This window comes from Lithobates pipiens, unplaced genomic scaffold (assembly GCF_037356315.1).
Source record: "Lithobates pipiens isolate NorthernLeopardFrog02 unplaced genomic scaffold, aLitPip1_a1.2 Scaffold_3, whole genome shotgun sequence".
In the NCBI taxonomy this organism is placed as follows: domain Eukaryota; kingdom Metazoa; phylum Chordata; class Amphibia; order Anura; family Ranidae; genus Lithobates; species Lithobates pipiens.
Window position 1 is genome coordinate 281,867,570 of NW_027507790.1, and position 17,758 is coordinate 281,885,327.

General features: G+C 49.0%; 1 protein-coding gene across 3 annotated transcripts in view; it reads left to right on the top strand.

The window, feature by feature from the left end:
* The window catches only part of MARK4 (microtubule affinity regulating kinase 4), a 115,509-nt gene that overhangs the window by 79,494 nt on the left and 18,257 nt on the right, over positions 1–17,758 (top strand). For 2 of the 3 annotated variants that reach the window (XM_077463195.1, XM_077463197.1), the window contains exons 7-13: positions 5,639–5,758; positions 5,847–5,946; positions 7,606–7,715; positions 13,241–13,391; positions 13,483–13,697; positions 13,880–13,983; positions 14,128–14,364. In XM_077463195.1, coding sequence (XP_077319321.1) covers positions 5,639–5,758; positions 5,847–5,946; positions 7,606–7,715; positions 13,241–13,391; positions 13,483–13,697; positions 13,880–13,983; positions 14,128–14,364 — 1,037 coding nt within the window. Of the gene's footprint in view, positions 1–5,638; positions 5,759–5,846; positions 5,959–7,605; positions 7,716–13,240; positions 13,392–13,482; positions 13,698–13,879; positions 13,984–14,127; positions 14,365–17,758 lie in introns of all 3 variants that reach the window. The other variant, XM_077463196.1, reaches the window with a different exon arrangement.

Consider the following 17,758-nt stretch of genomic DNA (forward strand, 5'->3'; position numbering starts at 1 on the left):
GCAGCTCCGTAATCATTAATATACCATTAAATACGAGCCGTGCTATCACCTGGAGTGTGGCAGAAGAAGGAGCCGGACGTGGAGGTGGTCCAGTCTGTTCATGTGCTCACAAGGAACACGCTGATAGAAGGAGAAAGCAGAGGGACTGAGTGATACAGCGCCTTGAAAAAGTATTCATACCCCCCTGACATTCCCCACATTTTGTTACAACCAAAACCATAAATGTATTTTATTGGGATTTTATGTGATGGACCAACACAAAGTGTCACATGATTGTGAAGTGGAAGGAAAATGATAAATGATACAAATAAATATGTGAAAAGTGTGGGGGGAGGGGCATTTGTATGGCGCCCCCTTTACTCCGATACCCCTAACCAAAATCTAGAGGAACCAATCGCCTTCAGAAGTCACCTAATTATTAAATAGAGTCCACCTGTGTGTCATTGAATCTCAGTGTAGCGCCGCTCCTGAAGAGCACGTGCTATGTGTGTTTTGGAATTTAATATTCCTGGAACTCCAGTTTGGTTTTGGGTTTAATTACTCGAAATTTTGTCCTCAGTACCAGTCTGGCTGGATTGCATTGTGTTCTGCTTGACCATAGGTGGCTCTGTCATCCCTGGCAGGTGCTAGAACACAGTCCAGTTGGGTGCATTAAGTGCCAGTTCTCTCTCGAAACCAGCCCAGTGGGAGGGTCACTCTTGCTGTGCATTCTGGGAGAGGGTACTGAAGGTGCGGATGTCACGTGCTTCGGGGGTTTTCCGGTCCAGAAGTGCTTTCTGACTGTTTGGTCCTGGTCCTCCTGACCAGCCCCCAGGGCTCTCATGACCTGGGGTGCGGATCCACCCGACTCCATGTCTCGGAACTGGCTAGCCCGAGGCAAAGAAACTGAAAGAAGGATTCGAAGGTGGTCCGGTGCCGTCTCGGTTTGTGGAGAGGCCCAGCAACTGGAGAAGCACCCAGGGGAGGACTCTCCGGGAGAAGGCCAAGCAAAGGTTGGCTTCTCAGCAGGAGCCTGGAGGCTCAGTTGAAAGACGCCAAGCGAATCTAATCTCATATGGTGTCGCCGGACCGGCTGCGAGATACTGGTACCGGACGAGGGTTCTCTGAGTTGTCTACATCTTTCAGTTTATCATTTTCCTTCCACTTCACAATTATGTGACACTTTGTGTTGGTCGCTCACAGACGTTCTCAATCTTTTCAATGCAGAGGAACCCTGGAAATAATTATCCGGTCTCGGAACCCTCTGCTAAAAATTAGAAATCTACAACTCATGATACATTAGTGTGATGGTCAGTGGGAAGAATGCTCCTCACACTTGTGGTCAGTGGGAAGAATGGTCCTTAGGCCGCGTACACACGGGCGGACTGTTCGCCCAACTTTGTCCGCTGAACAGTGTTTGGGCGGACAGTCCGCCCGTGTGTGGGCTTTCAGCGGACAGTTTCAGCGGACAGTTTGACGAACAAAGTTTTTCGGAATTTCCGTAAAACTGTCCGCTGAAACTTGGTTTCAGCAAACAGTCCCCTCGTGTGTAGGCTTGTTCGTCAAACTAAGTTCCGCGCATGCTTAGAAAGGATTTACACGCCGAAAGTTGTAATGCAATGTATAGGACGTCGTATTTTGCGTCCCGTCGTACGTGCCGTTCACGTCATCGCGTACGGTTTCAGCAAACTGTTCGTCCGTCGTGTGTGGCCATGTCCGTCCATGCTAATTTTGAGCGGACTGTTTGCCGAAACTGTTTGACGGACAAAGTTGGGCGAACAGTCCCCGCGTGTGTACGCGGCCTTACACTTGTGGTCATTGGGAAGAATGGTCCTTACACTTGTGGTCAGTGAGAAGAATGGTCCTCACACTTGTGGTCATTGGGAAGAATGGTCCTTACACTTGTGGTCATTGGGAAGAATGGTCCTCACACTTGTGGTCATTGGGAAGAATGGTCCTCACACTTGTGGTCATTGGGAAGAACGGTCCTCACACTTGTGGTCATTGGGAAGAATGGTCCTCACACTTGTGGTCATTGGGAAGAATGGTCCTTACACTTGTGGTCATTGGGAAGAATGGTCCTTACACTTGTGGTCATTGGGAAGAATGGTCCTTACACTTGTGGTCATTGGGAAGAATGGTCCTTACACTTGTGGTCAGTGAGAAGAATGGTCCTCACACTTGTGGTCATTGGGAAGAATGGTCCTTACACTTGTGGTCATTGGGAAGAATGGTCCTTACACTTGTGGTCATTGGGAAGAATGGTCCTTACACTTGTGGTCAGTGAGAAGAATGGTCCTCACACTTGTGGTCAGTGGGAAGAATGGTCCTTACACTTGTGGTCATTGGGAAGAATGGTCCTTACACTTGTGGTCATTGGGAAGAATGGTCCTTACACTTGTGGTCAGTGAGAAGAATGGTCCTCACACTTGTGGTCAGTGGGAAGAATGGTCCTTACACTTGTGGTCATTGGGAAGAATGGTCCTTACACTTGTGGTCATTGGGAAGAATGGTCCTTACACTTGTGGTCATTGGGAAGAATGGTCCTCACACTTGTGGTCATTGGGAAGAATGGTCCTTACACTTGTGGTCAGTGGGAAGAATGGTCCTTACACTTGTGGTCATTGGGAAGAATGGTCCTTACACTTGTGGTCATTGGGAAGAATGCTCCTCACACTTGTGGTCAGTGGGAAGAATGGTCCTTAGGCCGCGTACACACGGGCGGACTGTTCGCCCAACTTTGTCCGCTGAACAGGGTTCTCTGAGTTGTCTACATCTTTCAGTTTATCATTTTCCTTCCACTTCACAATTATGTGACACTTTGTGTTGGTCGCTCACAGACGTTCTCAATCTTTTCAATGCAGAGGAACCCTGGAAATAATTATCCGGTCTCGGAACCCTCTGCTAAAAATTAGAAATCTACAACTCATGATACATTAGTGTGATGGTCAGTGGGAAGAATGCTCCTCACACTTGTGGTCAGTGGGAAGAATGGTCCTTAGGCCGCGTACACACGGGCGGACTGTTCGCCCAACTTTGTCCGCTGAACAGTGTTTGGGCGGACAGTCCGCCCGTGTGTGGGCTTTCAGCGGACAGTTTCAGCGGACAGTTTGACGAACAAAGTTTTTCGGAATTTCCGTAAAACTGTCCGCTGAAACTTGGTTTCAGCAAACAGTCCCCTCGTGTGTAGGCTTGTTCGTCAAACTAAGTTCCGCGCATGCTTAGAAAGGATTTACACGCCGAAAGTTGTAATGCAATGTATAGGACGTCGTATTTTGCATCCCGTCGTACGTGCCGTTCACGTCATCGCGTACGGTTTCAGCAAACTGTTCGTCCGTCGTGTGTGGCCATGTCCGTCCATGCTAATTTTGAGCGGACTGTTTGCCGAAACTGTTTGACGGACAAAGTTGGGCGAACAGTCCCCGCGTGTGTACGCGGCCTTACACTTGTGGTCAGTGAGAAGAATGGTCCTCACACTTGTGGTCATTGGGAAGAATGGTCCTCACACTTGTGGTCATTGGGAAGAATGGTCCTTACACTTGTGGTCATTGGGAAGAATGGTCCTTACACTTGTGGTCATTGGGAAGAATGGTCCTTACACTTGTGGTCATTGGGAAGAATGGTCCTTACACTTGTGGTCAGTGAGAAGAATGGTCCTCACACTTGTGGTCATTGGGAAGAATGGTCCTTACACTTGTGGTCATTGGGAAGAATGGTCCTTACACTTGTGGTCATTGGGAAGAATGGTCCTTACACTTGTGGTCAGTGAGAAGAATGGTCCTCACACTTGTGGTCAGTGGGAAGAATGGTCCTTACACTTGTGGTCATTGGGAAGAATGGTCCTTACACTTGTGGTCATTGGGAAGAATGGTCCTTACACTTGTGGTCAGTGGGAAGAACGGTCCTTACACTTGTGGTCATTGGGAAGAATGGTCCTTACACTTGTGGTCATTGGGAAGAATGGTCCTTACACTTGTGGTCAGTGAGAAGAATGGTCCTCACACTTGTGGTCAGTGGGAAGAATGGTCCTTACACTTGTGGTCATTGGGAAGAATGGTCCTTACACTTGTGGTCATTGGGAAGAACGATCCTTACACTTGTGGTCATTGGGAAGAACGGTCCTTACACTTGTGGTCATTGGGAAGAATGGTCCTTACACTTGTGGTCATTGGGAAGAATGGTCCTTACACTTGTGGTCAGTGGGAAGAACGGTCCTTACACTTGTGGTCATTGGGAAGAATGGTCCTCACACTTGTGGTCATTGGGATGAATGGTCCTCACACTTGTGGTCATTGGGAAGAATGGTCCTCACACTTGTGGTCATTGGGATGAATGGTCCTCACACTTGTGATCAGTGGGAAGAACGGTCCTTACACTTGTGGTCATTGGGAAGAATGGTCCTTACACTTGTGGTCATTGGGAAGAATGGTCCTTACACTTGTGATCATTGGGAAGAATGGTCCTCACACTTGTGGTCATTGGGAAGAACGGTCCTTACACTTGTGGTCAGTGGGAAGAACGGTCCTTACACTTGTGGTCATTGGGAAGAATGGTCCTTACACTTGTGGTCAGTGGGAAGAATGGTCCTTACACTTGTGTTCAGTGGGAAGAATGGTCCTTACACTTGTGTTCAGTGGGAAGAATGGTCCTCACACTTGTGGTCATTGGGAAGAATGGTCCTTACACTTGTGGTCGGTGGGAAGAATGGTCCTTACACTTGTGGTCATTGGGAAGAATGGTCCTTACACTTGTGGTCATTGGGAAGAATGGTCCTTACACTTGTGGTCAGTGGGAAGAATGGTCCTCACACTTGTGGTCATTGGGAAGAATGGTCCTTACACTTGTGGTCATTGGGAAGAACGGTCCTTACACTTGTGGTCATTGGGAAGAATGGTCCTTACACTTGTGGTCATTGGGAAGAACGGTCCTTACACTTGTGGTCATTGGGAAGAATGGTCCTTACACTTGTGGTCAGTGGGAAGAATGGTCCTTACACTTGTGGTCATTGGAAAGAACGGTCCTTACACTTGTGGTCATTGGGGAAGAATTACCTCCTTACAGATAGCTAAAAAGATCAATGGTGTCGGTGGGAACTTATCTGAGAGGCAGAAATGGCCCAATGCTGAAGGAACCCCTACAACCTCTGGAGGAACCCTGGTTGAGAATCCCTGGTCTATCACATAAAATCCCAATAAAATACATTTACGTTTTTTGGTTGGTGGGAACTTTCTCGTACAAAGGGTTTTCTTGAAAATTCACATCGATAGAGTAGTACAGAAACGGCGGTGGACAACTCGTGAACTAACAGGTCTACAACTGTAGGTTTCAAGAAGATTAATCTGGAGTTGGATGAATTAGAGCTGGTTGGTGGGATATTTCGAGGGGTATGAATACTTTTTCCAGGCACTGTACTGGTGGGATAAAGATTTGTTATATTTCGGGCTGAAAATAACTTTATAAAGCAGCACGGAAAGCAGCGAACAGTTACACAATTACATAGTCAGGTTGAAAAAAAACAATAAAGACACAAGTCCATTTAGTATGTTTTCTGTGTAGAGCGAAGGTGAGTATCGGCGGTTGGAGGTGGGTGGGTAGAACGAGAGGTAGGTTCTGTCTGAGGATGAATAGGACTCTTCATGTCTCTGGTTTGTATCCCCAGGAACTGAGGGAGAGGGTCCTCCGCGGTAAATATAGAGTCCCCTTCTACATGAGCACCGACTGCGAGAGCGTCCTGCGGAGGTTTCTGGTGCTGAATCCCAGCAAGAGGTGTACTCTGGAGGTAACCCCCCCGCCCCCGCCGCCTGTAGGCCTGTCTGTCCTTTGCCCCCACTTCTTCCCCCATCTGACTTTCTGATTTTCTCGCTCAGCAAATAATGAATGACAAATGGATGAACATCGGCTTTGACAGCGACGATCTTAAGCCTTATAAAGAGCCAGAAGAGGACCACGCTGACCCCAAGCGTATCGGTGAGATAGAAGGCACGAATGAATGAACATATTTCTCCTCTTCCTCGCTATGTCCCCGGAATGCAGATTCTGTCCACATCCTACGCTCGGGGCCACTTTGTCAGGTTGCCACAAATGGCAAAAAAAAAGGGAGGCATGTGGCTGCAGCTTAAAGTGGAAATTTAGTCAGAAAATGAAGTCCTTCTAGATGACTTCAGGCCGGCCGATTCTGCAGGTATAGATACGGTATATCATAGGTGCCTATGCCAGTGGCGGCCGCTCCATACGGGGCCCAGGGGCACCACCCCCCCTAAACCATGCGCCCGGCCCCCTAATCTACATGCAGGGCACCAGATGCATTGATTTCAATGGGTTGTTTTTTTTATTTTGAAGCACATGATTAGAGCCTGAGAGTCTAATTGGCTTAAAAAAAGGCTGGATTCGGGGCGCAGAGCAATGCGCCCCCCCGAGCCCACCCAGTTGTGTGACCATAGAGAATTAATATTTGCTATAGTCTTCTTGCTTCTCCTCCCGATCAGGAGGTGGGTCCTGAGACGCGATTGGCCAGGGAGTCGTGGGACTCCTGGCCAATCGGGTCTCAGGACCCACTTCCTGTCCAGCCCGGAGGAGAAACAATGCCTGCAACAAGAGCTCCCCCGGGAAGGAAGAGACGGAGCGGACGGATTGTAGATGGGAGGATGAGCAGGAGCTGGTGCCGAGAGCGGGGAGCAGTGTGAGTACCCAGGCCAGCCTGTGCATGGGGGCAGGTAGGTGGTTAGCAGTAGCGGTATGTACGAGCGAGGGGGGGCAGGTTTGTTTGCCCCCGTGCCTCCAAATATTGAGCACCAGCTGCCACTACGTAAAAATCTCCCCAAGCTCTGCACATGCTCGGTTGCTCTCTATGTTTAGGCACTCTAGAGGCCGATCTGCTTGCAGACTAAAGATTTACTGCTGCTCAGGGGCTCTGGGCTTCAGCAAAATGGCTGCCTCTGGCAAAAAGAACAGGAACAATGCTGGAGACAAGTAACAGCACACACTAATTTTGGTAGCAGAATTATTAATGTGGAATGTAGATTCCTTACTAAAGAACAGAAAATAAAGAAATAATCTAGAGGGCCAGTTCATGTTAGAACATCGGAATGTGGAAGACGCTGATCTAAGCTGATGCTGATTCTTGGGTCAGGACCTTGTAGTTGCTGGATGAGAGAGTTCAGAGGAGAAGGGCTGGGCTGGTTCTGAGCAGAACCCCTCTGTAGAGCAGATCTATACGGAACCCGCAGCAAACCTAAGGAGGAAGGACTGCAGCCGGGTAGTCCCTCCTGTCAGTCAAGAACAGACATTGAGTCTACACAACGCACCAAATACAAGACTGGGCAACAAGCCATCAGAGGAACATTCCCAGGCAGATAAATTCCAACTCTTGAGGGGGCAGAAATTGGCACACATGGTTTACCAAGGACACCCCGTGTCTGAGATTCCAGGCTGGAGGGTGGAGCATTTTATACCCCTTAATATTGGGACGATGTGCGCCGCTTCATGGGCACTAGATAGGCGCCGCTCCGTATTCTGTGATGATAGGAATGAAACCCATATATGGACCATCATCATTCCCCAAATCGTCAGCAAATCCAGAAGAACGGCGAGTCCAGACAGTTCTGTAATTATCCTTCTCTTTTCCAGAGATCATGTTGGACATGGGCTACTCCCGGGAGGAGATCAAAGATGCTCTCAGCTCCAATAAGTATAACGAGGTTATGGCCACCTACCTGCTGCTGGGGAGGAAAGCAGAGGTGAGCGAGGCGGTCATATACTTTCCTCAGTCCCCCCCCCCCCATCTTTCTTTCTCTAGGATGTCCTTTAGCTCCCCCCCACCCCATCTCCTTCTATGATGTCCCCCCCCCCATCTCTCTTCTTCTCTGATGTCCCTCCATCCCCCCATCTCTTTATTCTATGATGCTCCTCAGTCCCCACCCCCATCTCTCTTCATCTATGATGTCCCACAGCCCCCCCATCTCCCTTCTTCTATGATGTCACTCCGTCCCCATCCCCCCATCTCTTTCTTCTTTGATGTTCCTCAATCTCCCCATCTCTATTCTATGATGTCCCTCAGTCCACCCATCTCTTTATTCTACGATGATCCTCAGTCCCCCCCCCCCCCATCTCTCTTCTTCTATGATGTCCCTCCATCCCCCCATCTCTTTTCTTCTGTGATGTCCCTCGGTCCCCCCATCTCTCTTCTTCTATGATGTCCCTCGGTTCCCCCATCTCTCTTCTTCTATGATGTCCCTCTGTCCCCCCCATCTCTCTTCTTCTATGATGTCCCTCCATCCCCCCATCTCTCTTCTTCTATGATGTCCCTCCATCCCCCCATCTCTCTTCTTCTATGATGTCCCTCCATCCCCCCATCTCTCTTCTTCTATGATGTCCCTCTGTCCCCCCCATCTCTCTTCTTCTATGATGTCCCTCCATCCCCCCATCTCTCTTCTTCTATGATGTCCCTCCATCCCTCCATCTCTCTTCTTCTATGATGTCCCTCGGTCCCCCCATCTCTCTTCTTCTATGATGTCCCTCCATCCCCCCATCTCTCTTCTTCTATGATGTCCCTCCATCCCTCCATCTCTCTTCTTCTATGATGTCCCTCGGTTCCCCCATCTCTCTTCTTCTATGATGTCCCTCTGTCCCCCCCCATCTCTCTTCTTCTATGATGTCCCTGAGTTCCCCCATCTCTCTTCTTCTACGATGTCCCTCCATCCCCCCATCTCTCTTCTTCTATGATGTCCCTCCATCCCTCCATCTCTCTTCTTCTATGATGTCCCTCGGTTCCCCCATCTCTCTTCTTCTATGATGTCCCTCTGTCCCCCCATCTCTCTTCTTCTATGATGTCCCTCTGTCCCCCCCATCTCTCTTCTTCTATGATGTCCCTCGGTCCCCCCATCTCTCTTCTTCTATGATGTCATCTCTCTTCTTCTATGATGTCCCTCGGTTCCCCCATCTCTTTTCTTCTGTGATGTCCCCCCATCTCTCTTCTTCTATGATGTCCCTCGGTCCCCCCATCTCTCTTCTTCTATGATGTCATGTCTCTTCTTCTACGATGTCCCTCGGTTCCCCCATCTCTTTTCTTCTGTGATGTCCCTCAGTCCCCCCCATCTCTCTTCTTCTATGATGTCCCTCGGTTCCCCCATCTCTTTTCTTCTATGATGTCCCTCGGTTCCCCCATCTCTTTTCTTCTGTGATGTCCCTCGGTCTCTCCATCTCTCTTCTTCTATGATGTCCCTCGGTTCCCCCATTTCTTTTCTTCTGTGATGTCCCTCCATCTCTCTTCTTCTATGATGTCCCTCCATCCCCCCATCTCTCTTCTTCTATGATGTCCCTCGGTCCCTCCATCTCTCTTCTTCTATGATGTCCCTCGGTCCCTCCATCTCTCTTCTTCTATGATGTCCCTCGGTCCCTCCATCTATCTTCTTCTATGATGTCCTTCGGTCCCTCCATCTCTCTTCTTCTATGATGTCCCTCAGTCCCCCATCTCTCTTCCTCTATGATGTCCCTCAGTCCCCCCCATCTCTCTTCTTCTATGATGTCCCTCGGTTCCCCCATCTCTTTTCTTCTGTGATGTCCCCCCATCTCTCTTCTTCTATGATGTCCCTCGGTCCCTCCATCTCTCTTCTTCTATGATGTCCCTCAGTCCCCCCCATCTCTCTTCTTCTATGATGTCCCTCGGTTCCCCCATCTCTTTTCTTCTGTGATGTCCCCCCATCTCTCTTCTTCTATGATGTCCCTCGGTCCCTCCATCTCTCTTCTTCTATGATGTCCCTCGGTCCCTCCATCTCTCTTCTTCTATGATGTCCCTCAGTCCCCCATCTCTCTTCCTCTATGATGTCCCTCAGTCCCCCCCATCTCTCTTCTTCTATGATGTCCCTCGGTCCCCCCATCTCTCTTCTTCTATGATGTCATGTCTCTTCTTCTACGATGTCCCTCGGTTCCCCCATCTCTTTTCTTCTGTGATGTCCCTCAGTCCCCCCCATCTCTCTTCTTCTATGATGTCCCTCGGTTCCCCCATCTCTTTTCTTCTATGATGTCCCTCGGTTCCCCCATCTCTTTTCTTCTGTGATGTCCCTCGGTCTCTCCATCTCTCTTCTTCTATGATGTCCCTCGGTTCCCCCATTTCTTTTCTTCTGTGATGTCCCTCCATCTCTCTTCTTCTATGATGTCCCTCCATCCCCCCATCTCTCTTCTTCTATGATGTCCCTCGGTCCCTCCATCTCTCTTCTTCTATGATGTCCCTCGGTCCCTCCATCTCTCTTCTTCTATGATGTCCCTCGGTTCCCCCATCTCTTTTCTTCTATGATGTCCCTCGGTTCCCCCATCTCTTTTCTTCTGTGATGTCCCTCGGTCTCTCCATCTCTCTTCTTCTATGATGTCCCTCGGTTCCCCCATTTCTTTTCTTCTGTGATGTCCCTCCATCTCTCTTCTTCTATGATGTCCCTCCATCCCCCCATCTCTCTTCTTCTATGATGTCCCTCGGTCCCTCCATCTCTCTTCTTCTATGATGTCCCTCGGTCCCTCCATCTCTCTTCTTCTATGATGTCCCTCGGTCCCTCCATCTATCTTCTTCTATGATGTCCTTCGGTCCCTCCATCTCTCTTCTTCTATGATGTCCCTCAGTCCCCCATCTCTCTTCCTCTATGATGTCCCTCAGTCCCCCCCATCTCTCTTCTTCTATGATGTCCCTCGGTTCCCCCATCTCTTTTCTTCTGTGATGTCCCCCCATCTCTCTTCTTCTATGATGTCCCTCGGTCCCTCCATCTCTCTTCTTCTATGATGTCCCTCAGTCCCCCCCATCTCTCTTCTTCTATGATGTCCCTCGGTTCCCCCATCTCTTTTCTTCTGTGATGTCCCCCCATCTCTCTTCTTCTATGATGTCCCTCGGTCCCTCCATCTCTCTTCTTCTATGATGTCCCTCGGTCCCTCCATCTCTCTTCTTCTATGATGTCCCTCAGTCCCCCATCTCTCTTCCTCTATGATGTCCCTCAGTCCCCCCCATCTCTCTTCTTCTATGATGTCCCTCGGTCCCCCCATCTCTCTTCTTCTATGATGTCATGTCTCTTCTTCTACGATGTCCCTCGGTTCCCCCATCTCTTTTCTTCTGTGATGTCCCTCAGTCCCCCCCATCTCTCTTCTTCTATGATGTCCCTCGGTTCCCCCATCTCTTTTCTTCTATGATGTCCCTCGGTTCCCCCATCTCTTTTCTTCTGTGATGTCCCTCGGTCTCTCCATCTCTCTTCTTCTATGATGTCCCTCGGTTCCCCCATTTCTTTTCTTCTGTGATGTCCCTCCATCTCTCTTCTTCTATGATGTCCCTCCATCCCCCCATCTCTCTTCTTCTATGATGTCCCTCGGTCCCTCCATCTCTCTTCTTCTATGATGTCCCTCGGTCCCTCCATCTCTCTTCTTCTATGATGTCCCTCGGTCCCTCCATCTATCTTCTTCTATGATGTCCTTCGGTCCCTCCATCTCTCTTCTTCTATGATGTCCCTCAGTCCCCCATCTCTCTTCCTCTATGATGTCCCTCAGTCCCCCCCATCTCTCTTCTTCTATGATGTCCCTCGGTCCCTCCATCTCTCTTCTTCTATGATGTCCCTCGGTCCCTCCATCTATCTTCTTCTATGATGTCCTTCGGTCCCTCCATCTCTCTTCTTCTATGATGTCCCTCAGTCCCCCATCTCTCTTCCTCTATGATGTCCCTCAGTCCCCCCCATCTCTTTTCTTCTGTGATGTCCCCCCATCTCTCTTCTTCTATGATGTCCCTCGGTCCCTCCATCTCTCTTCTTCTATGATGTCCCTCAGTCCCCCCCATCTCTCTTCTTCTATGATGTCCCTCGGTTCCCCCATCTCTTTTCTTCTGTGATGTCCCCCCATCTCTCTTCTTCTATGATGTCCCTCGGTCCCTCCATCTCTCTTCTTCTATGATGTCCCTCGGTCCCTCCATCTCTCTTCTTCTATGATGTCCCTCAGTCCCCCATCTCTCTTCCTCTATGATGTCCCTCAGTCCCCCCCATCTCTCTTCTTCTATGATGTCCCTCAATCACCTCCCTCTCTCTTCCTCTATGATGTCCCTCAGTCCCCCATCTCTCTTTCTCTATGATGTCCCTCAGTCCCCCCCATCTCTCTTCTTCTATGATGTCCCTCGGTCCCCCCATCTCTCTTCTTCTATGATGTCATGTCTCTTCTTCTATGATGTCCCTCGGTTCCCCATCTCTTTTCTTCTGTGATGTCCCCCCATCTCTCTTCTTCTATGATGTCCCTCGGTCCCTCCATCTATCTTCTTCTATGATGTCCCTCGGTCCCTCCATCTCTCTTCTTCTATGATGTCCCTCAGTCCCCCATCTCTCTTCCTCTATGATGTCCCTCAGTCCCCCCCATCTCTCTTCTTCTATGATGTCCCTCAATCACCTCCCTCTCTCTTCTTCTATGATGTCCCTCGGTTCCCCCATCTCTCTTCTTCTATGATGTCCCTCAGTCCCCCATCTCCCTTCCTCTATGATGCCCCTCCATCCCCCCATCTCTCTTCTTCTATGATGTCCCTCGGTCACCCCATCTCTCTTCTTCTATGATGTCCCTCAATCACCTCCCTCTCTCTTCCTCTATGATGTCCCTCAATCACCTCCCTCTCTCTTCCTCTATGATGTCCCTCAGTCCCCCATCTCTCTTCTTCTATGATGTCCCTCAGTCCCCCATCTCTCTTCTTCTATGATGTCCCTCAGTCCCCCATCTCCCTTCCTCTATGATGTCCCTCCATCCCCCCATCTCTCTTCTTCTATGATGTCCCTCGGTTCCCCCATCTCTCTTCTTCTATGATGTCCCTCGGTTCCCCCATCTCTCTTCTTCTATGATGTCCCTCCATCCCTCCATCTCTCTTCTTCTATGATGTCCCTCAGTCCCCCATCTCTCTTCCTCTATGATGTCCCTCAGTCCCCCATCTCTCTTCTTCTATGATGTCCCTCAGTCCCCCATCTCCCTTCCTCTATGATGTCCCTCCATCCCCCCATCTCTCTTCTTCTATGATGTCCCTCGGTTCCTCCATCTCTCTTCTTCTATGATGTCCCTCGGTTCCCCCATCTCTCTTCTTCTATGATGTCCCTCCATCCCCCCATCTCTCTTCTTCTATGATGTCCCTCAGTCCCCCATCTCTCTTCCTCTATGATGTCCCTCAGTCCCCCTCCATCCTGTTTCCCATGCTTTCTCTTATCCCCTATCTCTCACTTTCCTTTCACCTCCCCCTCCAGTCATCTCATTATTCTCTCTTTTTGTCCTAAAGAATGAAGGAGGGGAGACTCGTTCGGAGAGCACTCTCTCACTGACTCGGTCTCGAGTGAGCTCAGATGTTACCAATGGTGCCACCAAGTCATCATCGACCCACAGCAAGAACCAGCGAGGGTACCAGAGACAGAGGAGGCACAGTGATTTCTGTGAGTGTTTGGGGTGTCTCAGAAATGTAGGTGTGTCCCTCCATCTTCTCTGTCGGCTTTGTAACGGTAATCCATGGTTTCTCTCCTCCAGGTGGGCCGGCGCCTGTCCCATCACAAGCCAAGAGGAGTCCTCCCGGTGTGGGGGATGAGAGTACGGTTGGGGAGCGTCTTGCCCCCAGGAGGGGCAGTGGATCTGTGAGTGGGGGTAGCAGGCCTCCCCCGCCCTCTAGCCCCATGGTCAGCCATGCACACAATCCCAACAAATCAGAAATTCCTGAGTCGCGTAAAGAGGCCCCACCCACAACGGTAAGCGTCCAATAACATTTTACCTTCTCTGGCTGTGTGTGAGGTGATTGGATGATGGTGGATCAGCCAAGGGTTGGTCATTGTTCATTGGTCATTAGATCTCATGGGGGGGGGAAACTTCTCACTGAGCTTCCCACGCGGTGTGCGTCCTCCTCCATGACCGCCATTTTGTTGTCTCTCAGATCAACACGCCTCCGGGGGTGATGGGTCGCAGGAACACGTATGTTTGTACAGACCGCCACGGCTCAGAGCGCCATTCTCTCCTCCATAATGGAAAAGAAAACAGGTAAATATCACTGCAACAATATTAGTCGAGTGACATCACCGTATGACATCATAGTGATGTTGGTTTGAGAAGCGTTGGGAGCTCTATTGGCAATCTCTGATTCTGATGATATCTCTCCCCACCCCCTCCTCTCTCTCCCGCCAGCTCTACGCCGTCTCGCCCTCCTGCCCCGTCGCCCTCTACGCAGAGCATCGCGGAGCGCAGCTCCCTCTCCCGGGGTTCCAACGTTCGCAGCACTTTCCATGGTGGCCATGTAAGGGACCGCCGGGGTCAGAATCCACCGCCGAGCTCTCCCACCCACCCACACGAGGGGTTAAACCAGAGCCGGACCCGGGCCACCTCCAACCTGTTCAGCAAACTGACCTCCAAACTGACTCGCAGGTAAGTGAGTAGAAAGTGGAGTCCATCCTTCTTCTGCTTGTCCATAGTACAGACTGGGGGCCCAGAGAACCCCCCCGGGGATTATTCTGGGGTCATCCGCAAGGCACAAAGAGCACATTTTATATGAACTACGACAGCTCTGTGCTCTGGGTGTCACTGGTATCCAGGTATGTGCAGGTATGACAGTTGAATAGAATGTTGGCTGTGCACGGTATGACAGTTGAATAGGATGTTGGCTGTGCACGGTATGACAGTTGAATAGAATGTTGGCTGTGCATGGTATGACAGTTGAATAGAATGTTGGCTGTGCACGGTATGACAGTTGAATAGAACGTGTTGGCTGTGCATGGTATGACAGTTGAATAGAACGTATTGGCTGTGCACGGTATGACAGTTGAATAGGATGTTGGCTGTGCACGGTATGACAGTTGAATAGGATGTTGGCTGTGCACGGTATGACAGTTGAATAGAATGTTGGCTGTGCACGGTATGACAGTTGAATAGAATGTTGGCTGTGCACGGTATGACAGTTGAATAGGATGTTGGCTGTGCACGGTATGACAGTTGAATAGAATGTTGGCTGTGCACGGTATGACAGTTGAATAGAATGTTGGCTGTGCACGGTATGACAGTTGAATAGGACGCATGGGCTGTGCACGGCATGACAGTTGAATAGGATGTTGTCTGTGCACGGTATGACAGTTGAATAGAACGTATTGGCTGTGCACGGTATGACAATTGAATAGAATGTTGGCTGTGCACGATATGACAGTTGAATAGAATGTTGGCTGTGCACGGTATGACAGTTGAATAGAATGTTGGCTGTGCACGGTATGACAGTTGAATAGAACGTGTTGGCTGTGCACGGTATGACAGTTGAATAGAACGTGTTGGCTGTGCACGGTATGACAGTTGAATAGAACATGTTGACTGTGCACGGTATGACAGTTGAATAGGTTGTGTTGGCCGTGCACGGTATGACAGTTGAATAGGTTGTGTTGGCTGTGCACGGTATGACAGTTGAATAGGTTGTGTTGGCTGTGCACGGTATGACAGTTGAATAGAATGTTGGCTGTGCACAGTATGACAGTTGAATAGAATATTGGCTGTGCACGATATGACAGTTGAATAGAATGTTGGCTGTGCACGATATGACAGTTGAATAGGTTGTGTTGGCTGTGCACGGTATGACAGTTGAATAGGTTGTGTTGGCTGTGCACGGTATGACAGTTAAATAGAATGTTGGCTGTGCACGGTATGACAGTTGAATAGAATGTTGGCTGTGCACGGTATGACAGTTGAATAGAATGTTGGCTGTGCACGGTATGACAGTTGAATAGAATGATGGCTGTGCACGGTATGACAATTGAATAGAATGTTGGCTGTGCATGGTATGACAGTTGAATAGAATGTGGGCTGTGCACGGTATGACAGTTGAATAGAATGTGTTGGCTGTGCACGGTATGACAGTTGAATAGAACATGTTGACTGTGCACGGTATGACAGTTGAATAGAATGTTGGCTGTGCACGGTATGACAGTTGAATAGAATGTTGGCTGTGCACGGTATGACAGTTGAATAGAATGTTGGCTGTGCATGGTATGACAATTGAATAGGTTGTGTTGGCCGTGCACGGTATGACAGTTGAATAGGTTGTGTTGGCTGTGCACGGTATGACAATTGAATAGAATGTTGGCTGTGCTCGGTATGACAGTTGAATAGAATGTTGGCTGTGCACGGTATGACAATTGAATAGAATGTTGGCTGTGCACGGTATGACAGTTGAATAGAATGTTGGCTGTGCACGGTATGACAATTGAATAGAATGTTGGTTGTGCACGGTATGACAGTTGAATAGGTTGTGTTGGCTGTGCACGGTATGACAGTTGAATAGGTTGTGTTGGCTGTGCACGGTATGACAGTTGAATAGAATGTTGGCTGTGCACGGTATGACAATTGAATAGAATGTTGGCTGTGCACGGTATGACAGTTGAATAGGTTGTGTTGGCTGTGCACGGTATGACAGTTGAATAGAATGTTGGCTGTGCACGGTATGACAATTGAATAGAATGTTGGCTGTGCACGGTATGACAGTTGAATAGGTTGTGTTGGCTGTGCACGGTATGACAGTTGAATAGGTTGTGTTGGCTGTGCACGGTATGACAGTTGAATAGGTTGTGTTGGCTGTGCACGGTATGACAGTTGAATAGAATGTTGGCTGTGCACGGTATGACAGTTGAATAGAATGTTGGCTGTGCACGATATGACAGTTGAATAGAACGTATTGGCTGTGCACGGTATGACAGTTGAATAGAACGTATTGGCTGTGCACGGTATGACAGTTGAATAGAATGTTGGCTGTGCACGGTATGACAGTTGAATAGAATGTTGGCTGTGCACGGTATGACAGTTGAATAGAATGTTGGCTGTGCACGGTATGACAGTTGAATAGAATGTTGGCTGTGCACGGTATGACAATTGAATAGAATTTTGGCTGTGCACGGTATGACAGTTGAATAGAATGTTGGCTGTGCACGGTATGACAGTTGAATAGAATGTTGGCTGTGCACGGTATGACAATTGAATAGAATGTTGGCTGTGCACGGTATGACAGTTGAATAGAATGTTGGCTGTGCACGGTATGACAGTTGAATAGGATGTTGGCTGTGCACGGTATGACAGTTGAATAGAATGTTGGCTGTGCACGGTATGACAGTTGAATAGAATGTTGGCTGTGCACGGTATGACAGTTGAATAGAATGTTGGCTGTGCACGGTATGACAGTTGAATAGAATGTTGGCTGTGCACGGTATGACAGTTGAATAGAATGTTGGCTGTGCACGGTATGACAGTTGAATAGAATGTTGGCTGTGCACGGTATGACAGTTGAATAGAATGTTGGCTGTGCACGGTATGACAGTTGAATAGAATGTTGGCTGTGCACGGTATGACAGTTGAATAGAATGTTGGCTGTGCACGGTATGACAGTTGAATAGAATGTTGGCTGTGCACAGTATGACAGTTGAATAGAATGTTGGCTGTGCACGGTATGACAGTTGAATAGAATGTTGGCTGTGCACGATATGACAGTTGAATAGAATGTTGGCTGTGCACGGTATGACAGTTGAATAGAATGTTGGCTGTGCACGGTATGACAGTTGAATAGAATGTTGGCTGTGCACGGTATGACAGTTGAATAGAATGTTGGCTGTGCACGGTATGACAATTGAATAGAATGTTGGCTGTGCACGGTATGACAGTTGAATAGAATGTTGGCTGTGCACGGTATGACAGTTGAATAGAATGTTGGCTGTGCACGGTATGACAATTGAATAGAATGTTGGCTGTGCACGATATGACAGTTGAATAGAATGTTGGCTGTGCACGGTATGAC